Here is a 24,491-nt window from a genome sequence, read left to right as displayed (position 1 = left end):
CAGGGAGGAAGGAGGGGGAGGAGAAGGAGGAAGAGGGGAGGAGGAAGAAGGGGGAGGAAGTGGGGAGGGGGAGGAGGAGGTAGAGGAGGAGGAAGAGGGGGAGGAAGTGGCAGCCATGCTGTGTCTCTCTTCCCCCCAGATCCGGGAGCTGGTGCCGGAGTCCCAGGCCTACATGGACCTGCTGGCCTTTGAGCGGAAGCTGGACCAGACCATCATGCGGAAGCGGGTGGACATCCAGGAGGCCCTGAAGAGGCCCATGAAGGTGGGAGGGGCCGGCCCAACTAAACCCTCCTCTTCCTCCCCCCTCCTCTTCGGGGGGTGTAAGCGCTCCACCGGGCTTCTAACTCTTCCTGCACAGGGTGGGTGGGTGGGTGGTCCGCTCCGGGCCAGAGTTTTTGAGGAGGGTCTCCTCCCCCCTCGTTGGAGCCTCCTGGGGCTCGGTCGGTCGGGGAGGTTGGGGTCCTCCCCCCCTTGCAGCTGCCCGGGAAGGGAGGGATGGAGGATCTCCTGGTGGCCCTGACTGGGGGGGGGGTTTGTGTGTCTCTGCTCGGCCCGCAGCAAAAGCGGAAGCTGCGCCTCTACATCTCCAACACCTTCAACCCGGCCAAGTCGGACGCCGAGGACTCGGATGGCAGCATCGCCTCTTGGGAGCTGCGTGTGGAGGGCAAGCTGCTGGACGACGTAAGACGGGGCGTCCGGGGTGGGGGGGTGCTGGTGGGGGGGCCGGGGGGCACGGGCCAGGTGCCCCCACCAAAGGTGTCCAGCCTCTCCTGGGGCAGCGTGACGGGGTGGGGGGTGTGCTCCGTGGAGGCTGGGGTGGGGGTGGCCGGAGCCGGTGGGGAGGGGGAGGATCTGAGTCCATGGGGGGGGGGCCTTGTCTTCTCCTGACGGGGCCGTGTCCCCCCCACCCACCCCCACTCCACAGCTCAGCAAACAGAAGCGGAAGTTTTCCTCTTTCTTCAAGAGTTTGGTCATCGAACTGGACAAGGACCTCTACGGGCCTGACAATCATCTGGTTGAGGTAATGGGCTTGCCCCCCCCCACCCCTCACACCCTCCCCAGGCAGAAAGAAGGGGATGCCCCTCCTTTTTCCACCCGCTGCGTGTTTTGGGGGCTGGCGGAGGCAGAAAAAGCGTGAGGGTCGCGCACGTGTGGCTGTGTGTGCGCGCGCGCTTGCTTCCATTTCCCCTCAACCTCCGTTCTCTTCCTGGAACAGGGGAAGTTGCCCGCCCTACAGTCATCCTCCCAGCCCCCGCTTTTCCATTTCTTCAACTCTCCTGTGTCTCCCCACCCCCGTGTCCCCCCCCACGGACAGCCCACCCTCTGCTAAGGTTTTCCCCGACTTGCCTCGCGTTTTGTGTAGCAACAGCAAAAGCAGTTGGACGTAAACGCCGCTCCGCGCTGCTCTACGGCACTCTCTGAGCGATTTACAGAGTCCGCCTCTGGCCGCCCCCCCCTTACACAATCTGGGTCCTCGTTTTACCGACCTGGGAAGGACGGAAGGCCGAGTTCGACCTTGAGCCGGTCCAGGATCGAACTGCTGGCGATGGGAATGCAAAGTCGGCCTGCGATGCTGCGTTCTGGCCACCAGGGGTCCCTCTTCTGCATATGCCCAGGGCCGCCCCCTCCACCAGCCTCCGTGGGTGGGAGGGTGAGACCCACAGCCACGGTTCTCCTGCTGGGGCAAGTGGGGAAAAGGAGCTTGGCCCGGCCTCGGGAAGAGTTTCCTTGGCCCACTTGGCCAGCTGGAGCGGCCACGTTCGCCCTCCTGGGGCCGGTGCAAAGGACCTCGGTTGGCGTGACCACAGTTGTTGGCTGACCACAATGGGAAAAGCCGAGATCCTGGATGGAGCCGATCCTGGGCTCCCTTCTTTGGAAGAGCCCTTGACTCCGCCATCTCTTTTCCGCTCGCTTGGCGGCGGTCGTGACTCTCCCGCCTGTTTATTCTGGGATCACGCTGCGGTGGAGACTGGGGGCGTCCTGGCCCTTCTCTCTTGCGGGGCGCGGAAGTAGGCTTGCGGGCTGGAGGATATGCCGAGATCTAGCCCAAGATGGAGCCGCCGCCTCCGCACGGGGTCTGAAGGGCCGACGACGAGCGGAAGCGGGAAAGGAGTGGTGGCGATCGCCAGTCTCGCTGCCGGCCTTCCTGATCGCTGGTAAGGCTGGTGGGAGTGGCACGCCCGGTCCCCAGAAGGCGGCTGGCCGATTCCCTGTCCCCGGTGTGATGGGCTGGCTTGGCCCAAGCCGCCTGCCCCCTTGGCGCCCCGTTGGAATCGGCAGGGCTCCGGCGGAAGCCCGTCGGGGATGCAGGTGGGCGCAGGGCCTAAGCGGACGAAGTATTGTGGGTGGCTGAGCAACTCGGGGCAGCGGCAGAAGTGCCGGGCCTCTGGGGCGGGCCAGGGTCTCCGTCTCAGGGCCGCTCTTGCTTCTTCCCGGCAGTGGCACCGGACCCCCACCACCCAGGAGACGGACGGCTTCCAGGTGAAGAGACCGGGAGACGTCAGCGTGCGCTGCACTCTGCTGCTCATGCTGGACTACCAGGTGGGGGGAGTGGGCTTCGGGGGCAGGCCTTCGGACCCCCTGGCGCCCAGCTCCCGAGTCACAGGGGGGGGCTCGTCAGAACCGCTGAGCTGCGGCAGGGTGGTGGGGGGGAGGGAGGGAATATGCGGAAGGGAAGCTTGTGGTGACCCCGACTCCAGCCGGGCCACGTGCCAGCCGGACTGCTCTGCTCTCCCACTGCCGTGGTGCCCCCCCTCTCCTCCCCTCTCCCGGGGGCAAAGCCTTCCCCCCCAGGCACCCAGGGGCCACAGGAGAAATAAGCTGGATGCGTTTTAGAGGCAGCAGCCCACGCCAGATCCCAGCCCCAAGGCCGCTGGGCAGCCTGGGGTCCTTCCTGCCGCTTCCTGTGGCACCAGGAGGGCAGCGGGGGGGAGGGGGGGAGAGAGACTGAGCTGTCCAGTGCCTGGTGTGTGTGGGGGGGTCACCTGACCCTGTTTGGCAAAGGTTGGGGGGGGCTCTGGAAGCGGGCAGTGCAAGATACCCAACCTTTTTAGGGAAAGCTACGGAGAGGCGCTGATAACTGCCCCTTCGGAGAATCCCGCAAGGAGTGGACCATCCGCCCCCCCTCTCGGTCTGGATTCGGGCCTGGGTCTAGGACAGCCGTGCTTGCACATGCCAAAGACCCCCCCCCCAGCAGGAGTGGGGTGGGAGGGGTAGGTCCCTCCTGGCTTCCCTTCCCAGACCCCTCCTTTGTGTGGTGCCTCTGTTTCCCCCCCCTCTCTGCCACTGGCTGCCAGGCGTGTGCCTTGAAGCCCAGAGCCAGGCAGAGAAGTGGGTGATGTGAGGGTCCCCCCATTCCCCCAAATTCCAGGGGCCCCGTTTGAAGAGCTTGGGGCCACTGTAGCTAAGCGTCGCTCGCCTCCCGAGTGGCCAACTACGGGTGTGCTGCCACAGGTGGGCTGGGCCTCAAGAGCTCCCGTGGCAGCCACACGTGGCCCAGAATGGCATGGGGGGGCGAGGGATGCGTCATAGGGTGCCCGCTGCTCCACGGGCTGCATCGACCGTTGCTGGGCTTCTGGAGACCATCCAAGGTTGCCACCCGGGAAGCCCTCCATGCTCAGGCTTCCCCCCCCACCCGGCTGTTCCTGCCCATCGTCCCACCAGATCCAGCAGTGCCCACTCCCCCACCCCCCGTCAGGCCCAGGAAACAGGTGCCCCCTGTGGCAGGCCTTCCCCGCCCCTGCCCCCACCCAGGGACAGCCTCTCCCGGAGAGCTACAGAGCCCCAGTGCAGCTCCTGGAGGGCCCGGGAAAATCCCGCAAGGCAGGCCTGGGAAGGGGGCCGGGGTGAGACCCCAGCCTCTTTTTTTTCTTCCCGGGGAGGGGGGGTAGGTGGCATTGGAGCCAGCATTGCTCAACCTTTGACGCAGCGCCTGTTCACGTACTTATCTAACGTCTGGGTCTCCGGAATATAACGAACGAACAAAAAAAAGGCGAATAAATAAAAGCTGCCTGCAAAGCGGGTGGGTGGGATTCCCCCGGGCGGCTTTCCCCGGACTGCACTGCGCAGCCGGACAAGAGAACGAGACCCCCGAGGAAGCCAAAGGGCATCCTTTACGGCAACGTATGATTTTAATTCACCGAAACGCAAGCTGCCCTCGAGCAGATCCGCCGAGGCAGCGGTGAGGGAGCCAGGCCGGGCAGATGAGCCGTTGGGGCAAAGGGGTCCCGGGGTCCCCGCTGGGAAGGATGGGGAGAGAGCTGCTGGCCCAACCCCTTTGCAAAAGGCAAGAGGCTGGAAAATTTAGAGCCTGCCAAATTTATTGACATAAAACAGAGCAAAACCAAACACGAACCATGAAACAGGAGCTATTCAAATGGTTGCCTTCAGCAAACCAGCCCTCCCACGCATTCCCCTTTTAAACAGTTCTAGGCGTGGCTTCTCTCTGCCTCCTTCCGAGGTGCCCCATTGCCTTCCTCTGTTTACTCCTAATTGACTGCCTCCTGCGTCGGGCATCCTTGAACAGGGCCAGCTGTGGGTCATCTTCATCCACGCTGTCAGGCTCACACAGCTGGGTCTGCGTAGTGACCAGATGAGAGGGGCCTGGCTGAGGGCTCTGTGAAGCATCAGGGCTATCCTCTGCAGGCTCTCCAACACCCCCCTCCTCCTCCTCTGAATCGTCCGACCCAACTGCCGAACCCACAGGCTGACCCTGAATCACAACAGGCCGGGGTTGGGGTGGGGTGGGGGTTGGGCAGCCTCCCCAAAGCCCTCCAGCCTTTGGGCGTCAAAGGAGAGCCTCAGTTGCCCGAGGGGACGCGTGGCCTTTGCTCTCTGCCCGCAGCCTCCCCAGTTCAAGCTCGACCCCCGGCTGGCCCGCCTGCTGGGCATCCACACGCAGACCCGCTCGGCCATCATCCAGGCCCTCTGGCAGTACATCAAGACCAACAAGCTGCAGGATTCCCACGACAAGGAGTACATCAACTGCGACAAGTACTTCCAGCAGGTGAGCAGAAAGGGAAACCGGGGGTGGGGGGGCGGGGGGGCGGAGGAGGGGCTGACTTGGACCCCCTGGGATTAATCTGGCCCTTTGCCCCGGACCCCCAAGATGGGGTCTCGGGGGGGCAGGGCCATTGGGGAAACGGAGAAGCTGCTCGCTGGCTTGTAGTGGGAGGACAGGGCTAGTGTCCGGGTCGGGGGTCTCCGGGGGTTTGCGGAGGGGGGGGACGGGACAGGGCCTCCCTCTGTACCTCTTGTCTTCCTTCTCAAGGAGGGCGGGCTGAGGGCCTCCAAGTTCCCCCACGTCAGAAGCCGGGTGGCAGGGCAGGGGTGCTCCCGGGGGTCCGAGGGTGTGGGGAGCTTCTCTCTTGTACCCATGGGGGGGTGATGAGAGGGAGGGGTTTTGTCCACCCACCCCCCATGAAGCCCGAGGTGGCCGGTGAGAGCAAGGCCTCTTTCACGCCACCCCTCACCCCTACCCCGGTGCTGCTCCTGAAGCCGTGGCATCATTTGGGAGACCTTTCCACGCTTGAGGGAAGCCTGGCAGGGGCTTCCTGTGTGTGTGTGTGTTTGTGTGTTTTTGTGTGGGTCTGTGTGTGTGGGGGGGTCCATTTGGGGGCAAGGAAGAAAAGAGGGCAGGAGACATCCCCACACACACCCCGGGCAGAGCGAGGAGAGAGGTCGGCTGGCCGCCTCTGGGCTGCCGGGCTCAGAGCGAGCGACACAGAGGGGCCGACCCCGAGGTTCTGCCCTGCCCCCTCCCGAGACAGACCTGGGGGGCGCCGACCGAGAGAGCCGGGGAGGGAGAGGGCCGGGCGGGGGGGGGAAACCCTGCTCACCCTGGCCGGTTCTCTGGCTGGGAAGAGGGCGAACGCCACTGACCGTCGTCCCGCCCGTGGCCGTTTCAGATCTTTGACTGCTCCCGGCTGAAGTTCTCCGAGATCCCGCAGCGGCTGACGAATCTGCTGCTCCCTCCGGATCCCATCGTGATCAACCACATCATCAGGTCCGCTCGCTTGGCGCCCCTCGTGGCACCCCCGCCAGTCTCCTTTGGGGTGGGGAGTCCTCCGCAGGAAGGGTGCTGATGCTCCAGGCTCTCTCCCCCACCCACCCCCGCCCTCCAGCGTGGACCCCAATGACCAGAAGAAGACGGCCTGCTATGACATCGACGTGGAGGTCGAGGACCCCCTGAAAGGGCAGATGAGCAGCTTCCTGCTCTCCACCGCCAACCAGCAGGAGATCACCGCCCTGGACAACAAGGTGCCGCCAGACGGGCTGGGGCGGAGGGAGTGCGGAGGAGGCCAGCAGCTTAGACGGCTGCGTCAGGCTAGGTTCCCGTCTGGCCGTTACGGGGCTATAAACAACTCAAAGGCCCTGAATATCCCTAATATTCCTCCCGCTACGTTCTGCACAACACCAACCCTGCGAGGTGGGCCTGAAGGTCTCCTCTCTGCAGCCTTTTTATCCAAGCGGCCACTTTCCAGCGTTGGGGGGGTGGGGTGGGGTTGCAGGGCAGGTTGAGGGGAGGCTTCCTCCCCCGCTTTGGCCTTTTGGGGCTGCCCCAGAGATCCCTGACCGGGGTGAAAGCCCAACGTTTCGTGAACAAGTGAGACGCTAGCGGGCCTAAACTGCCTGCCCCCCCACACCGACTTTACTGCTGGGCCTGGGCATCTGCTGAGAGGCACCACGGGCTGCTTCCGGCCACCTATGCCAGCCGCTTCCTGAGGCTGCCCGGAAATTCCCGTTTCCTGCTCAGGTCACCAATTTGACCTGCTGGACGGGTGACCGGGGTGGTGATGGTGAAGGGGGGAAATGCTTTTGTACCCTGGGGGGGCAGGCAGTCCCATCTTGAACCCTCTGGCGGGGTGGGGGGGAAGACTGTGAGTGCCCTGCCAGCCTAACAAGTGGGGGGGAGACAGTGGGTGCGAGGGGGGGGCTGCCTAAGCCAGCGGGGTTCTCCGCTCCGGTCCGTCCTGCAGATCCACGAGACCATCGAGTCCATCCACCAGCTGAAGATCCAGAGAGACTTCATGCTGAGCTTCTCCAGAGACCCCAAGGGCTACATCCAGGACCTCCTCCGCTCCCAGAGCAGGGACCTCAAGGTGGGTCATCCCCCGCGCACCAGGGCCCCGAGCTGGGACGGGATCCCGAGGGCCGCCGGGCGTTGCTACGCTTGGACCGGTGGTGGCGAACCTATGGCAGGCGTGCCAGAGGCGGCGCTCCGAGCTCTCTCGGTTGGCACGCTCGCCAACACCGCCAGCAGCAGGTCCACTGGGCCACCACCGCCGCCCGGCACAAAGGAGAGCGAAGCGGCCGACTAGCCAGGTCGAGCAGAGGTGGCAGAGCAGAGGTCACCAAACCGTTGTCGATCGGTGGACTGGAAGAAAAGGCAGGGGGAAGCCTTTTATTAAACGTGGGGGCGGGAGCACGCACGCAGTGCAAATGGGGCGGGGCTAGTGCCTGCGTGAGACTCACTAGCCCTGCCCCGTTCTCGTGGGCTGCAGCCCCTTGTATCTGCACCCCGCAGCGTGGCGGCAGCCGTTTTTGCGGCTTTGCAGCACAGTGGCCCGTTTTTGCGCCCCCCCCCGGGTTTTGCGTGCCAGAGGCGGCACTCGGAGGCACCTCCCTGCCTCACCCCCCCCACCCACCCGAAGGCACCACAATGCTGAGGCGCCCCTGGCACTTTGCGACAAATAAGTGGGTTTTGGTTGCGGTTTGGGCACTTGGTCTCTAAAAGGCTTGGACCTTCGGCCTTGGTGTGGGGGGGCTGGCCTGCCACCCCAGAGACTCCTGGCTGCTTTTTGCTCCTCCCTTCGCTCCGGGGGCAGCACGAGCACAGGGGGCTTTCGAGCCAGGGTAGGGGGGGAGGAGAGCCGGGGAAGTGGGGGGTCTCCAGAGGGCTGGCAGGTCAGCGTAACCGAAAAACAGCCCCGGCTTCCCTCAGCTAGCGGTGAAGGCTCCCGGGTGCGTGAGGAGGTTCGTTCTCGGGAGGAAGAAGCGGCCAGGCGCACGAGTCTCCGGGTCCCGGAAGGCAAAGAGGAAGGTTGAGGGAAATGGGGTGGGCACGGCGGGAAACCGAGGCAGGCTCAGAAATTGCAGAAGGAATTCTGCAGGCAGCCGGAACGGCCTCTGTCAGCGACCGGGAAAGTCTTCCCGGTCTCCTGGGTGGGGGGAAGGGAGGGAAGGGAAAGTGGGGGGAGCTGGCAGAGTGTTCTAGAACAGCCACGCAGGTAGTCCTCGCTTAATGACCGATGGTTCAAAGTTACATTGCCCAATCCCAGCTTACGTATGAGCCGTTTGTGGAATTATGGCTGCCTCCACCCCCACCCCCCATCGAGAAGTCACACGACTGCATTTTGGGGCGACTGTCTTGCGTTTACCACCAGGTGCAGAGACCCGAATCCCCCTGAGCCTTCGGCACAAAGCTCGATGCGTTTTCCGTGCCAGAGAATGTGGCTCGCTTAATGACACAGTGACTCACTTTACGATTGTCGTAAAACGGTTGTGGAGTCAAGTCAGGCCACAGGGTGACTGGCTTAACGACCGCAGTGGCTTGCCATTGAGCTCCCAGGTTCTGTCCTGGTCCTTAAGTGAGGACTACTGAGCTGAGAGTCAGAGGGTTGGGAGGGACCGCAGCCGTGACCGTAGGGTGGCAGCCATGCCCTCCTGGCCAGAGAGATCCCCGGCTTTGTTTGAGGGTCTCCGGTGTTGAAGCCCCCCTCCCGAAGCGTTCCCCCCCACCTGGCCGGGACCTGCCTCCTCCTGGTTGGCCTTGGGAATTTCCCTTTGCAAAGCTTGGGTCCCTTCCCCCTCCCCCTCCTCCTCCTCCTCTTCCTCTTCCGCCTCCTCCTTCTCTTCCTTCTCCCCCTTTACTTCCTTTTCCTCTCTACTTCCTCTTCTTCCTCTATTTCCTACTACTACTACTTCCTCCTGCTCCTCTACTTCTCCTTCTCTTCCTCTTCCTCCTCTACTTCCTCTTCCTCCTCCTCTATTTCCTGCTCCTCCTCTTTTTCCTCCTCTCCTTCTATTTCCTCTACTTCCTCCTCCTCTAATGCCTCCTTCTCTATTTCCTACTACTTCCTCCTCTACTTCCTCCTCTTCCTCCTTCTCTTCCTCTCCCTCATCTAATTCCTCCTACTTCCTCTACTTCCTCCTCCTCCTCTACTTCTTCCTCCTCTTCCTCCTCTTCTGCTTCTCCTCTTCCTCTACTTCCTCTACTTCCTCCTCCTCTACTTCCTCCTCTAATTCCTCCTCTTTTACTTCATCTATTTCTACTACTTTCTCATCTCCTCTTCCACTTCCTCTTCCTCTACTTCCTCTACTTCCTCCTCCTCTACTTCCTTTTCTTCCTCCTCTATGTCCTCCTCCTCTGCCTCCTCTACTTCTCCTCCTCCTCCTCCTCCTGCTCCTGGGTCAGGATAGGGCAGAGGACCAGTCCGGCCCCCTTCTTCTCTGGAGCACCTCCCCGGGCCTAGGAAGGCCACGTCGCCTTCAGGCTGCCTCTCCCCTCCCCTGTTTCGCTGCCCTTTCCGGCCTCTCAACTTCTCCTCCTCCCGCGGTGGGGAGAGAAACTGGACAGGGGCGGCCCAGGCTGGAGAGGAGCGGTCATTTCCTGGGCGCCTTGACTCTCTGGCCCTGCTGACGCGGCCTGAGTGACCGGGTCCTCCCTCTCGACCGCTGCTGATGCTCCATCTGTGCTCCTCCAGGAGACTCGCATCACTCTCGCTGCAGCTGCTGCCACCACCGTCGAGCTGACCCCCACCTCTTTTCCATCGCATCCCTTTGACTTCGGGGCCGGAGTGTTCGCCTCTCGCCGTTCTGTTAGGCGGCGACCGAGGTTCCAGGGCAGCTTCGGAAACTTGGGCCTCCCCTCTGCACCTTCTCTGCAGACGGAGGCGTCTCCTCTCTGTCCCCTTTTCAGCGAGGGAGAGGTCGAAGGGCACCAGGCCAGCCCAGGACCCTCAGGTGCCCACTGGAGACCTTCCTCCGTCCGGGCAGAGGCCCACAAAGGGGTTGGGTGAGGGTTGTTCACCCACTGGGGATCCGTCTGGCATGGGGCCATCTGTCCATCCATCCATCCATCCATTGGTTTATTCATCCATCCATCCATTGGTTCATTCATCCATCCATCCATCCATTGGTTCATTCATCCATCCATCTATTGGTTCATTCATTCATCCATCCATCCATTGGTTCATTCATTCATCCATCCATCCATCCATTGGTTCATTCATTCATCCATCCATCCATTGGTTCATTCATTCATCCATCTATCCATCCATTGGTTCATTCATTCATCCATCTATCCATCCATTGGTTCATTCATTCATCCATCTATCCATCCATCCATCCATTGGTTCATTCATTCATCCATCCATCCATTGGTTCATTCATTCATCCATCCATCCATCCATTGGTTCATTCATCCATCCATCCATTGGTCCATTCATTCATCTATCCATTCATCCCATCCATCCATTGGTTCATTCATTCATCCATCCATCCATCCATTGGTTCATTCATCTATCCATCCATTGGTTCATTCATTCATCCATCCATCCATCCATCCATTGGTTCATTCATTCATCCATCCATCCATTGGTTCAATCATCCATCTATCCATCCATCCATTGGTTCATTCTTTCATCCATCCATCCATCCATCCATTGGTTCATTCATTCATCCATCCATCTATTGGTTTAATCATCCATCTATCTATCCATCCATCCATTGGTTCATTCTTTCATCCATCCATCCATCCATCCTTCCTTCCCTTTGACCGAGGCTGAGGTCCACTTTATCCAAAGCCTTTCCGAAGTCTCGGGACACTGAACTCCTTCCCTTCCCATCTAATCTAGTCAGAAGAAAAAAGTGTCTCAGAAGCTGCTGGCTTCTAGTCTCTCTCTCTCTCTCTCTCTCCCTCTCTCTCTCTCTCTCTCTCCCTCTCTCTCTCTCTCTCTCTCTCTCTCTCTCTCTCTCTCCCTCTCTCTCTCTCTCTCTCTCACACACACACACACACACACACACACACAAGCCCCGTCTTAGTGCTGAGTGATCTTTCCCAGGCGCCACCCGTCAAGGCAACCGGTGCATTCCGGATTCTCTGGGTCCTCAGCTCCACGTCTTCCCTTCTCCTTCGCTCTTTTGGGGTGTGGGGACGTGGTGGATTGGGCCTGTCTCGTTCGAGCGCAGCTTCCCCCTTGGGCTCAGGCAGCATCTCTCTCTTCGGTCTGGCATCTCCCCCCCCCCCGCTTTCTTCCCGCCCTCGCTTAACCATCTCTCTCTCCTCCCCTGACCTCTTGGCTTGACCATTCAAATGGCCACTCGACCATCACGCGGCAACAGAAAGTTTCGAAGCTTAGCTTGTCCCGGGAGGTCCGGTCGCCCACCCCCTCCTGATCGAGAGCAGAAGCCCCCCCCAAGATCAAGGCCTCCGCTGACCTGCCGCCTTTTCCTGCTTCTGTTTTCTGCCCATGGACGGAAAGGGGGTGGGGAGTGGGGGGGAGGCAAAATGGCAGATTCCGGAGGGGAGGGCTATGTCAACCACCTAAACCAGAGTCCCCCCCCTGATCCTTCGGGCACCAGGGACCTGTTCCACGGGGAGAGGTTTTTTCCCGCGGACCGGCGGGCGTGTGGTTTTTGTGTGCTGCCTCCATCTCGCGGATGGGGCTTTGCTCGTTGGCGCGGACCGGTGGCTGGCGTGCCGCGACCCACTACCGGTCCGCAGACCGGAGGTTGGGAATCCCTGACTTAGGAAACTTACTTTGTGCTTAATTAAGCTTCCTTCCCCGGGAGTAAAAGTATATCACCACGCTTCTTTAAGGAAAAAAACACGTACCGTAGCCCAGCTCAGGGAAACGGGGGTGGGTGGGGAGGGGAGGGGAGGCACCCCAGAGCAGCCCAAACGGGGCTGGTTCTGCACTTTGGGGCACCCCAGAGAAACTCCCCTTCCTCCTCTGGAGGGCGCCCTTGGGAGGCTGCTATCATGTCGGCCCCCTGTAGGTGGGACCTGGAATTGTAGACCGTTTGGTGGGGCTTCTAATCCAACCTCCCACCCCCCCCTCTCCGGGAGCCTCCTCCCATCCTGTGATAAATGGCCGCCTGGTATTTCCTTGAGAGCTTCGAGTGACGGGACCCCTCCACCGTTCCTGGACGGAGGCCGTCCCACTGCTGAATGGCCACCCCAGTCCAAGCCTGCGGGGACCGCGGAGTAGAAATCCATGTCTTCCTTGGGACATCCCTCCGTGCGTTGGGAGACACACACACACACACACACACACACATCCCGGTCCTTCGAGGGCTCCCCGTAGGGGCCGCTCCTTTAAGCCCCCTCACCCTCTCGGTCATAACCCCTCGCCTCTGAAGGTTTGTTCCTGCCCCTTTTGAACTGTGGTGGCTGGACTTGGAGAGTGGGCGGGTCCGAGCGGGCTCCAAGCCAGGGCAGGGCAAAGAGGAGCACGGTCCGAGCGCGGGACAGTTCTCCGAAGAGGAACGACCACACTCCGATCCAGAGGCCACCCAGCCCGGAGCAGGAGAGCTTCCCTCTCCCCTCCCGTGAGGCTGGCAAGATTCTCCTTCTTGGGCAAAAGCAGAGAGAAGGGTGCACTTTGGCTGAGTTTGCCCCACTGTCGCTCTTGGGCTGGGCCCGACCCGTTTACTCGCTGTGTTGTTGTTGTTGTTGTCGTTAGTTGCGAAGTCGTGTCCGACCCATCGCGACCCCACGGATGACGTTCCTCCAGGCCTTCCTCTCCTCCGCCATCTTCTGGAGTCCATTTAAGCGCACGCCTCCTGCTTCAGGGACTCCGTCCAGCCACCTCCGTCGTCCCCTTCTTCTCTCGCCCTCCACCTTTCCCAGCATGAGGCTCTTCTCCAGTGAGTCCTTCCTTCTCATCAGGTGGCCAAAGGATTTGAGTGTCCACTTCAGGATCTGGCCTTCTAAAGAGCAGTCAGGGTTGATCTCCTCTAGGACCGACCGGTTTGATCGCCTTGGAGTCCGAGGAACTCGCAGGTGTCTTCTCCAGCACCAGAGTTCAAAGGCCTCCATTCTTTGGCGCTCAGCCTTTCTTGTGGTCCAGCTTTCACTGCCATACATTGCAACTGGGAAGACCATGGCCTTGACTATACGCACTTTTGTTGACAGGGTGACGTCTCTGCTTTTTAGTGTGCTGTCTAGATTTGCCACGGCTTTCCTCCCCAGGAGCAAGCGTCTTTTAATTTCTTGGCTACAGTCCCCATCTGCAGTGATCTTGGAGCCCAGGAAAACAAAATCTGTCACCACCTCCATTTCTTCCCCATCTATTTGCCAGGAATTGAGAGGGCAAATTGATCTTGCTGTGTAGCTCCCGTTAATGGTTCCCCAGGTGAGGAGGAGGAGGAGGAGTAGTAGTGAAAGATGAGGTAGAGGTGCCACCTCCTTGCCACCCCGTTCCCATTTCACTTCTTCAACCTTGCAGCAGACCTACAGATGTTTCATTTTTCCCGTGTTTTTGAACTTCTCTCCCTTCTGGGCAGTTCCTGCGAGCCGGAGTTCATTGCTGAAGAACCCGGCCATTTCTGGGGAAACCCCATGGCTCCTTCTCCCATTTTCCCGTCCGGTTCCCCCGCCCGACTCTGCCTGCCTCCTTCCAGACGCCACCCTTCCCCGCTCGGCACCTGGAGCTCTCGCCTCCGGCCCATCCTTCCTCCTGAGTCCAGCACGGACTCCGGGCTCCTTGACCCCTAGGGGGGTCAGCCTCGCTTCTGTAGGCTCTCGGGGGCCGATGAGGCCCACGACGTCACGTAGGCCCGTCTTTGTCTTTCTGGCGCCTGAAACCGTGGCGAGCCAAGGCAGAACTCGGCAACGCCTCTGAAATGCCTTCGCTGTGTCCCAGCACACCGCGTGTCTCCGCAGGGTCCGTGCCCATTGAGGCGCCGGAGAATCACCCCTCGTTTCCCGGAGCACAGTTACGGCCCCGCCGTGCATTTTGGGGCTGCCTCCCTTCCAGTCCGCTGCGTTCAGAGCACCCCGGGCCTCCCCTCCCTCGCGCCAAGGAGACTCTCGTGGGGTCCCGGGGGTCAGCTCAGGAGCTTCGTGGGAAGCTCTGGCTGGAGTGGGGAGGGGGCAGCCACGTGGAGTTGGAATTGTCGGTTTCTTTCCCCCGCGGAGACTCGGAGGGAGCCTGTTTGGGCTCAGCCGCTCACGGGCCCTTCTCTCCTGGCAGGTCATGACGGACGTGGTGGGGAACCCGGAGGAGGAGCGGAGGGCAGACTTCTACCAGCAGCCTTGGTCCCAGGAGGCCGTCAGCAGATACTTCTACTGCAAGGCAAGGCGGTGGGGTGGGGCGGCGGGGGGGCCTTGAGACCCCTTCTTCTGGGGCCCAGAAGCTCCTGCAGCCTGACCAACTGCTTCTTTCCACCCCATTCCTTCTTTCAGATCCAGCAGCGCCGGCAAGAGTTGGAACAGTCTCTGGGGGTCCGCAACACATAAATGTCTGCCAGCCGAGTCTTCCCCCCGTTCCCCCCCCACTCCACCGTTCCATCAAGCATGGACATTTCTGTGTTCCATCGCCCGACACCCCCCCTACACACACACACACACCCCAACGGAGAATGGACCGGCTCCGTGATCAGCCTGGGGGAGCCCACCACAGCACCAGCATCACCAGCTATACAGTCTGCCTCACGCACACACACCCACCTCCCCGCTCTCCTCCTCCTCCTCCTCGGCTCAGGACCAGGCGAGACCTCTCCCCGTCACGGAGACCGTTGCGTGGGCTGCGCAGAGGGAAGCGAGAGGCTGTGGCCCACCGTCCAGACCGAGGGCGGACGGCCTGCCCCCTTGGCGCCTCCGTGCCCAGGCTGCCGGTTTGGGGATTTCACGGTGCCCATTCGCCACAAAAGGTCTCGGCCACCATCAGAGCCGGCTGTAGAATGAGATCCGCGACACATCCCAGTGTGGGCTGCGTGAAGCCAACTAACCACACGCGACCGGGTGCGACACTGGGGGGGATCCTGCGACGGCCCCGGAAGTTCGGTGAATCGGTGAACGGCAGCTTCTTCCGGGACACATCCCACTGTGGGCTGCATGAAGCTAACCGACCACGCGCGACCGGGTGCGACGGATGGGAGGGGCCGTCTGCTGCGTGGGGCAGCCCGGCGTGGGGAAAGGGGGCTCTCAGCAGCAGCCCCTGAGAGATCCAGAGGCTGGTGACCCTCTTCACAGTAGGTCCAGGAGGCCCAATTTGCCACAGAGCCACGGAGCTCTGCCTGCCTGTCCCCCAGGTGGGCCCTGCCCGGACCGAGCCCCATCATGGCACCTCCCAAGGCACCAGAGGAAGGGAAACACACACACACACACTTGGGATTCCCCTGAGCCTTTGGGAATCAGCTTGGATCCCTGGGGAGCCCACCGTGACCAGCCATCGGGTCCCCTTGGAGCTGTTGCACCCTGCAGGCTCTGTGTGTGTGTGTGTGTGTGTGTGCCAAGCTGGATGCTGCCAAGGGACGAGGGGGGGGGAGAGAAAGGAGGCAGAGGCTGCCAACTGCGCCCCCCCAAGAAGAGGGAGGTGGGAAAGGGCAGGAAGGCAGCCGAGAGCCAGCACCATTCCCATCCCGTGCAAGATGGGGGTGGGTGGGTGGGTCAGGCGAGCCGGTGTCTGTCCCTCCGTCCGTCCTCAACCCCACGGAGGTCGGAAAGGAAAGCAGAGGTGGCCAGACGAGGGCTTCCGCGGAGGTGGCCGATGGCTCCTAGCGACCCCTCCACCCCGCGGGGGGGAGGGGGGGCAGCGGCTGGGTGCTTTGGATCGGAATCGGTGACCCGATTGGCTGGCACCCGACCCGAGGCAGCCTCTGTTCTGGCTTGTCTGCCCCCAATCCCCATGGAGGGAGAGGGTGGGGTGGGGTGGGGGTGGGCAGCATTGGAAATCAAGGAAGAGCTGACCTTCGTCTTCCTCCTCTTCCTCCTCCTCTGCAGCAGAGCAGGCCTCTTGAAGGAAAGGGCCAGGTGTCATCTCCACCACCACCCCCGTGCACCTGAGCCCCTCCTCCTCCTCCCCCCCTCCTCAGGGGAGGGGCTGTGAATGAAAGGGTCAGGGGAGCATGGGGGGGAGAGCCGTCCCCACCGCCACCCCTGCGGAGGGGTGGGGTGTCAATTCACCCTGTCTGTTTTTAGCACAGGAGTGTGTGTCTCTTCGGCCGCTTTCTGGTGGTGGTGAGGGGGGGACGGACGCCCGGACCCTGGGCTGAGAGGGAATCACAGGTCCCATGTTCCACCACCCGCACCCACCCTCCACCCCCCACCGTGGCCGCCGTCTCTTTGTCGTTTGGTGCCGAGTGATTTGTAGGACAGCCTTTCAATAATAATAATAATAATAATAATAAAAAAGAGCCTCGTTTGGTTTTGTGTCTCTTTCATCCTTTTATTGGGCAGGGTGGGGTCCCTCCGGGCGGGGGCAGCCGCAGCAGCGGCGGAAATGATTAAACCAGAAAGAATCCCGGGGGGGGGGCTGCATTTCGGAGGGAGGGTCTCTCTCTCCCCGGCTTGGCTGCAGGGGGACCAAAGAGGGTCCCATCAGCCACCTCTTTCTACCAGCGGTTTTTTTTGGGGGGGGGGAACTTCTTCTTTTCCAGATGCCCCAGTGGGGAGGGGACGGGTGTGTGTGGGGGGGAAGAGGCCAGCCAGGCCACCCAGAAGCCACATCCTCATTGGCCAGAGGCTGCCTGGCCCTGTCCTGGCTCCTCCTCCGGGAGGCGGGGGGGGGGGAGGTTGTTGGGGGAGGGTCCTCAAAGAAGCCACCCCCCCCTTCTCTCCTCTCTCTCTCCCTCTTTCTCTCCTTTCTTTCTCTCTTTCTCTCTCTTTCTCCCTCTCTCCCATTCTCTCCCTCTTTCTCTCCTTTCTCTTTCTGTCTCTCTCTCTCCTCTCTTTATTTCTCTTTTTGTCTCTCCTCTCTCTTCCTCTCTCCTCTTTCTCTAGATCTCTCTCTCTCTCTCTCCCTCCCTCCCCCTTTCAGGAGAACAGCCAGGGAGGGCTGGCTATGCAGGGGGGCAGCCCCACTGGATAGTTTGGGCCCGATTCCTGGCAGACGGCCGTAGGAGGGGAGCCCGACCGGCACAGTGGCTCTGAGCCGGAAGACTGAGTTGGGCTGCCTGCCCCGTTCCGGATGGGATGGGATGGGGGGGTATCCGTTGCCACCCACAGCCCAGAAGGGCCCCCCCTTGAGCCCAGAAGGGCCCAGCCTTGGGTACGGGCGGTCCCTGACCCGGCTGCGAGGCCCGTCTGAAACCAGCCCATCAAGGGCAGGGTTGGGTCAACCTTGGCCCTTTTGTGACGCGTGGACTTCGATCCCCAGAATTCCTGAACCAGCCACGCTGGCTCGGGAATCCTGGGAGTCGAAGTCCACGAGTCGCAAAAGGGGCCAAGGTCGCCCAGCCCTGATCTTGGCTGGGAATCGCCAGGCAAGGGGGCTCTTGAAGCCAGAGGATGCCGGGCCTCTGCCGGCTTCCTCCGGGCCTTCCTTCCCTCCCCAAGGCTGCAGCGGCAGAGCTGGGCTTCTGCCTCAGGCAGCAGGGATGGGGCCGCCCCTGCCGCCGGAGGGGAGCCGGCCGGGCACCAGCCAAGAGGCTGCCGTCTGCCACTGCCGGGCCAGGAGAGGTCCTCTCACCCAGCCTGGCTGCCTACGGGCACCGTCTTCCAGCAGGGGAGCCAGTGGGAAGGGCCCCCCTCCCGAGGGAAGGGAGCTGGACTTAAAAGGGCTTCCCCCCCTGTAAGAGCTAGCTGGATGTGGACCCCCTATGCCTGGACCCCGAGCGAGCGGCAGGCCGAGAGTTCGGTGCTGATCGGCTGGGTGTGGGGTGCGATGTGCGGTCGTCCTCCGTGGTGGGGAGTCTTCCGTATTTCTTTCCTGGGGAGGGGGAGCTGAGAGAGGGTCTTCTCCCCGCCTCTCCCCGGCCAGCCGGGTCACCAGGTGAGCCGGAGGACGAGCGCCACCTTCAGGATGGCAAAGGCCGTGGCGGGCAGTGGCAGGGAGGCGCCTGGGGACGTATAAAAACGAAGGCCATCTCAGCAGAGACTCGCTGCGGGGGGGGGAGGCTTCCCACGCTGAGCAGGGGGGATGGGCTAGATGACCGCTGGGTGCATCACGCGACTTCACTGTCCTGTTGCAAATACCGGGAGCTGGGCCGGAGTCCCAAGGTGACAGATTGTCCAGATCCTTTTCCGTCAAGGTGGAGACGGGACCGGCTGCTTCGCTCCGTCCCGGCCCAGAGGGTGGCTGCAGGGCAGCTGCCTCGGTCTCAGTGGGGGGGGCGGCTTCTCCAGGGGGGCTGTTAAACTGGGAGTTGGGGGGGTCTCTCCCACCCCCAGAGGCTCCGGGCCTTTGAGTGACGCACGGGCCCTTTGCTCGGCAGCCCTTGGCAGCCTCCCCAGAGAGCTGCCCCCCGCCCGTGGGGAACCCCCCCCCGGACTGAGCTGGAAGCTCCTGACTTAACGACCGGGGCTGGGATTTTTTGCTCTTCGAACAGAGGCCGCTGAGTCAGAGGCCCCAATTTTGCGGCCCTTTTTTACAGGGGTCGTTAAGCCATCTCTGCTTTTTGTTCAATAAACCCAGCTTCCCCTTCCTCGGGACCACCACCACCCTGGAAGGTCTTTCCTGGTATCCCCCTCCCCTTGCCTTGCTTCCCAGCCTCTCCCCCGCCCTCTCCCAGAGAGAAAGTGAAGAAGCCTCTCGGGGGGGCGGGTATCTCCCGCCAGGAAAGTCAGGCAAAGACAACCCCCCCACCCTTCATTTCCTCGCTTTCCCCAGACGCCCCCCAAGCAGCGGGCCTCACAAGGCATGTCGCGTTGGGTGCCCCTTTCAAAGTGGGTCGTCGTGAGGCACCGTGTGTAGAAAAGGAGCGGAGCGTGCGCCGCAAACGTCCCGACGACCCTCTCGCCGCGTAGCCGGAGGGGAGATGAAGAGGGCTTGAGGGCCGCTTCCCTCCTGTGGCGCTGACCCCTTTTCCCGGCACAAGGCCACCCCGTGGTCCCTGCCCCCACTTTGGTCCAGCATGCAAGTCCAGATCCGCAGTGCTAACCCTGAGTTGGGGAGGGGGATGGCTGAAAAGTCCTACCTGCGTTGGGGAGGCAGCTGGGGGGCTGTCCCGACCAGGACCCGTCCGCCCGGCAACTCCGGGCCGCCGAGCCCACCAGGCTGTAGCCAGGATGGCAGCGGAACTGGACCAGGGAGCCCTCCAAGTAGCGGGTCCCGTCTTTTGCCCCATTGGAGGGAGGGGGCAGCCAGCTGCAGGAGACCACTGGAAGGAGGGAGGGAAAGAGGGAGGGGTTTGGGATTCAGCCCCTCAATAGGCCGGGCATGTCCTCGCCGGACAGATAGGAAGTCTAGAGATAAGAGCGCCTCTCTCCCTCCCTCCCTGCCCCACTCCACCCCACTCCGCTCCACCCCGAAGGGAGCTGCCGATGCTGGGACAGCCCCCATGGGCCGGCTCCACCTGGCTCTAGCATCTTGTCTCAGGGGTGACCCGGGTGGCCGCGCTGAGACGGGCCGACGTACAGCAGGGCTTTTCAACCTTTTCACCCATTGTACCACTTTTAGGATACGGCCACATCCGAGGACCACCAGTCGCCTAGCAAGGGGTCAAAAACTCAATGACAACCCCCCCCAAAGGAAAAAAGGGATGAAGTACAGGTCGTCCTTGACTTACGACAGTTCGCTTAGGGACCGTTCAAAGTTACAAGGGCACAGAAAAAAGTGCCCCCCACCCCCAAGCCACAGCAGAGCAAGACACCCTGCCCTGCCCGCCTGGCGGCGTTCTTCCTCCTATCCGAGGTTTTCATCATTGGGAGCGTTTCTGTTGAGGACTGGCAGTGGGGGTGGGGTGGGGGGTGTTTGGTTTTTATTCCCCTCCGTCTGCTGGGTGGTTGCAGCAGGTTTGGGTCACTTCACGTGACCTTGGGACACTGTGACCGTCATAAATATGAATCAGTTGCCAAGCATCGGAATGTAAATCGCAAGACCCTGGGGATGCTGCAACATGGCATGGGTCCGGGATACCTCAGGGACCACCTGCTGCCGGCATCAACTCCCCTCCGCCCTGTGCGTTCCCACAGAGAGGGCCTCCTCAGGGTGCCGCCAGTCAGGGAATGCCGACTGGTGGCCCCCAGGGGGAGGGCCTTCTCTGTGGGCGCTCCGGCATTATGGAACCAACTGCCGGTGGAGCTCCGGATGGCATCAGACCTCCGAACTTTCCGTCGTGGCCTGAAGACCCACCTATTTGAAATAGCTGGTCTGGCCTGACCGGGGATTATGGGTTTTAATTGTTGTTTTAGATTTGTATTACTGTTTTTAACTGGGCATGGGTTTAATCTTTTTTAATTTTTGTATTGTCTTTTTTATATATGCCCTGTGAACCGCCCTGAGTCCCTACCAAGGAGAAGGGCGGTATATAAATTAAATAAAACTAAACTAAACTAAACATTCCAGCTGATTGGTGCTTCTTCTGGGCTCAGCAGATGCGCCGGGATCAGTGCCGAGCTCCAGCTGGATCCTGGCGCTGATCCTGGCGCTTCCACCGAGCCCCGACAGCCCTGCAGCTCCAGCCGCAGGTGCCAATGTACCCCAGGTGGTACCTGTACCGCTGGTTGAAAAGCCCTGATCTAGAACGCACATGCGGGGGGGGGAGTGGGGGGGTCACTGGTGCCCTTTGAAAGGCTACTCCGCCCGTTTGAGGCATTTGTGGCGGGCTGGCTGTTTCTTGCCCGCAGCAGAACTTGGCACCTGGCTGAGCCCTGCGGCCCCAGTCGCAGGCCCTGAGCTGTGGGGGCTGCTTATAATCCCCCTCCTGTCGCGTTGGGGGGGCTCCCAGGGCTGAGTGGGGGGGGCATTCGTCCATTCACCTCAGTTCTCAGATGACTCAGATTCCGACCGGTTGGCGGGCACTCGGTCAGAGAATCCGAGTTGGTGCCACCGCACAGCCGGGATGGGACACGGAGGCGTTCAAGGGGTGCCGGGACCGAGCAGAAGGCCGGCTTGGGAGAGCGACCCAAAAACTGTCACTCTGCAGGTCTAAGGTTGGGGGGTTCTTGTGTTGGCGTTGCCGTGCGCCGGGCATGAAATGCCCACCAGCCACCGGTGGCGCAGGGGACTTCGTGGTTTTTACCTGGCCGCAAGCTCTGCCGGAGTTGCCCGAAGCGCTGGTGGGACAGCCGGGTGACGTTCCCCGTGGCCAAGTCTCCGGTTGTCAGGACGTCGAACCGGCAGAAGGGATCGTCCCGGCACAGGGCCTCCGCCTGCTCCTGGAGGGAAGCGTCGGCGTCATGCGGAGGGGAGAAGACGGGGACGAAAGAGGCGTTGTGCTTCGGACCGCGGACGAAGTCGCGCAGCAGGTCTGCCGTGTCGTAGGTGAAGAGGGACGTCTCGTTCGTAATGGCCCCTAAGAAGGAGGAAGGAAGGAAGGAAAAACGGCCGTTCCGAGCCTTGAAGAAGAAGGATCGGAAAACTTTCCAGACAACAGAATCTCTCTGGTATGTCGGCTTCCTCCGGGGGCTTCCAAACCAACATTTCCTTTCGGGGGGGGGGGGGAGGTGCTCAAATAATAATAATAATAATAATAATAATAATAATAATAATAATAATAATAATAATAATAACAATAATAATAATAGTAGAAGTAAAAGTAAAAGTAAAAGTAAAAGTAAAAGTAAAAGTAAAAGTAAAAATAAAAATAATAAAGTTGGAAGGGACCTTGGAGGTTATCTAGTCCAACCCCCTGCTCAGGCAGGAAACTAGACCATTTCGGACAAATGCCTGTCCAGTCTCTTCATAATAGTAATAATAATAATAATAATAATAATAATAATAATAATAATAATAATAATAATAATAATAATAATAATAATGTTGGAAGGGAGCTTGGAGGTCATCTAATCCAACCCCCTGCTCAGGCAGGAAACTAGACCATTTCGGACAAATGCCTGTCCAGTCTCTTCATAATAGTAATAATAATAATAATAATAATAATAATAATAATAATAATAATAATAATAATAATGTTGGAAGGGAGCTTGGAGGTCATCTAGTCCAACCCCCTGCTCAGGCAGGAAACTAGACCATTTCGGACAAATGCCTGTCCAGTCTCTTCATAATAGTAATAATAATAATAATAGTAAAGTTGGAAGGGACCTTGGAGGTCATCAAATCCAACCCTCTGCTCAGGCAGGAAACCCTAGACCATTTCAGGCAAATGGCTGTCCAATGTCTTCTTAAAAACGTCCAGTGTTGGAGCATTCACCACTTCTGGTGGCAGGTGGTTCCACTGGTTAGTTGTTCTAACTATCAGGAAGTTTCTCCTTAGTTCCAGGTTGCTTCTCTCCTTGACTAGTTTCCATCCATTGCTTCTTGTCCTGCTTTCAGGTGCTTTGGAGAATAGCTTGACTCCCTCTCCTTTGGGGCAGCCCCTGAGAGACTGGAACACTGCTATTTAGTTTGGCTACGGCCGTGAGTTGTTATTATTATTACCATCATCATCATCATCATTATTATCATCATCATCATCATTGTTGCTGTTTGGTTCCTTGATAGGTTGGCTAAAAACAAGGAGTGTCCAGGTGTCAATGATGGACACGGTTATCCTGCGCGCACAATGAGAGCGTTTCCTTCGGACGCTGCTGGAAGCGGCCTTGAAGTGGCGACAGAGCAGGCTGCCCGTGCTCAGGGGCTGCTCCAAGGACGGAAAGAGGGGCACCGTCGCAGCCGTCATCCCTTCGTGGGCCAGAGCCGCCGCCTCCAATAGGCGCCTCTGCTGGACGGGTGGCCATGCCAAACGGAGAAATCAAATACTGCGACACACTGTGTGTCTGCCCCGTGGAGCCCACGGGGGCATCGAGCAGGGGGCACCCTCCGGTGGTTTAAAATGGCAGACCACGGGCAGCCTCTCCTGGGAGGGGGGGGCGAAGGGGCTGCCCATCCCGCTTTCGCCGGCGCCTGGCAAGCTCAGGTGTCACTCCTCGAGACGGGGGGGACCCTCCTCGTCGCTCCTTGAGAGGGGACCCCTCCTTGTCGCTCCTCAAGACGGCACTTAGCGGCCGAAGGAATAATATCAGCACAGCTGGAACAACACAAGGCTGCGTCTTTTAATGGCCTGAGAAATTTTGGGGAGACACCAAGCATCCTTTTACTTACCTGGGAGCCGCGGCCAGCACCCCGCGCTCGTGTTTTTTTGTTGTTGTTGTTGCTTTTATTCCGTTTTAAATTCTCCTGTGGCCGGCCGGCCCTTTTGCCGGTCTGATGCCAAGAGGGTCTAAGCTGTCTTGGGTCACTCGGGTGACTCAGCTCTGCCCATCCTTTCCTCCTCGTTTCCCCACCACCACCCCTGCCGTTTTCCCTCCAGAATGGCGGTACTCACAGTCTGCTCCGAAGGCAAAGTGCTCCTGGGGGCTGCTGCTGGCCACATCCAGGGCCGTCCCGTCGGGAAGGGTCAGGTCATCTTGGGGCCTGCCGTTCATGCGCCCGAAGAGCCCCTCCGTCCGGTTCAGGAAGGTCTCCGGCAGCAAAGCGGTCAGGCTCAGCGTCTTCCCTCCGCGGCCACTGACCTCCACGCCGGCTCCGGAGGAGAACATCGCTGTGACGCTCTGCCCAGGGCCCATGTAGAGGAAGAGGCCTGCGGGAGAGACACGGCAAGAGCCTGGCCATTGCGAGGCAGATGCCCCTCACCCCGGCCGGCCGGACTGGCTGGTATCCTGGCCCCCTCCCCAGAAAGAGAGAGAAATTGGCCTCGTCCCTCTCGCAGCGATGGCCGGGATGTGCAGTGGGTGGAGGGTCCGGTCGGCGGCGCAGCTGAGTGGCCAGGCCAAGGGGAGCCGGGGAAGGGGGAGGCTCAGAAGGCTCCCTGGGGAGTCCTGGGGCCATTTTTGCTCTCTCCACTTGGCCTCGGTTGCTCGGCCCACCCACCCACCCCGCCGCCGTCCCCCACCCCAGCTTGGAACACCATGTTCGGCTTCCACAGGACCCTGGAAGGCCTGGAGAAGGACCGCCGAGAGGGCTGGAAAGCGGACGTTTAGAGGACCTTGGTGGGGTTTCGCTGGCAGGAGAGAAAGCCGAGGGCTGCCAGAGTTGGGATTAAATTCCTGCTGAGAGTGACCAAATCTCCCAGGGATGAAAGCTGGAGTGTCAAGGCAGGAGGGGGACCCCGCCGGAGAGTAAGAGCCATCACTGGGCAGAATAGGTTGCAGCGTGGAGAGGCTTCTCCATCCCACTGGAAGCTGTCTAGGGGTGTCCTGACTCTTGCAGTGTGCAAGGGGTGGGCCTGATGACCTCTCGGGTCCCTCCCAATGCTACGATTCCGTGATTCTATCACTCGGACAGCCCGTGGTTGTCTGGGGCCTAGAAACGAAAGGAATTTCCGGCAGGGCTCCCCTCTGCCCCCCCCCTTTGAATCCCTGTTCTTCTCTCACCTTTTAAGTCCATCCAGGCTTCTTCAGAAAAGTTGAGGGGCCTTCTGATTCAGCAGGACCTCCAAGTGGC

At 60.5% G+C, this 24,491-nt stretch overlaps 2 protein-coding genes across 3 annotated transcripts in view; one reads left to right on the top strand and one right to left on the bottom strand.

Annotated features, from left to right (window-relative positions):
- Positions 1-16,362, top strand: part of SMARCD3 (SWI/SNF related BAF chromatin remodeling complex subunit D3) — a 30,448-nt gene extending 14,086 nt beyond the window's left edge. Inside the window, exons 4-13 of one of the 2 annotated variants that reach the window (XM_083379974.1) lie at positions 140-262; positions 559-681; positions 926-1,021; positions 2,440-2,481; positions 4,844-5,005; positions 5,907-6,004; positions 6,123-6,258; positions 6,978-7,100; positions 14,199-14,300; positions 14,411-16,362. In XM_083379974.1, the coding sequence (XP_083236100.1) occupies positions 140-262; positions 559-681; positions 926-1,021; positions 2,440-2,481; positions 4,844-5,005; positions 5,907-6,004; positions 6,123-6,258; positions 6,978-7,100; positions 14,199-14,300; positions 14,411-14,464 (1,059 nt within the window). In that variant the 3' untranslated portion in view covers positions 14,465-16,362. Of the gene's footprint in view, positions 1-139; positions 263-558; positions 682-925; positions 1,022-2,439; positions 2,542-4,843; positions 5,006-5,906; positions 6,005-6,122; positions 6,259-6,977; positions 7,101-14,198; positions 14,301-14,410 lie in introns of both variants that reach the window. The other variant, XM_083379973.1, reaches the window with a different exon arrangement.
- Positions 16,363-16,411: 49 nt separating this feature from the next.
- LOC310650486 (sushi domain-containing protein 2-like) lies at positions 16,412-24,486 on the bottom strand (the record flags this gene model as incomplete). Its single annotated transcript, XM_083380035.1, is given in 6 exon segments — positions 16,412-18,006; positions 19,084-19,266; positions 21,130-21,402; positions 23,374-23,628; positions 24,422-24,458; positions 24,460-24,486. Coding segments are annotated over 6 exon segments (849 nt in total), but the record flags the coding sequence as incomplete, so codon positions are not given.
- Positions 24,487-24,491: the final 5 nt, after the last annotated feature.

Source organism: Vipera ursinii (assembly GCF_947247035.1).
Source record: "Vipera ursinii genome assembly, contig: SUPER_Z_unloc_1, whole genome shotgun sequence".
Lineage (NCBI taxonomy): Eukaryota > Metazoa > Chordata > Lepidosauria > Squamata > Viperidae > Vipera > Vipera ursinii.
Note: the sequence above shows the minus strand (reverse complement) of the source record. Positions and strands in the feature narration are given on the sequence as shown.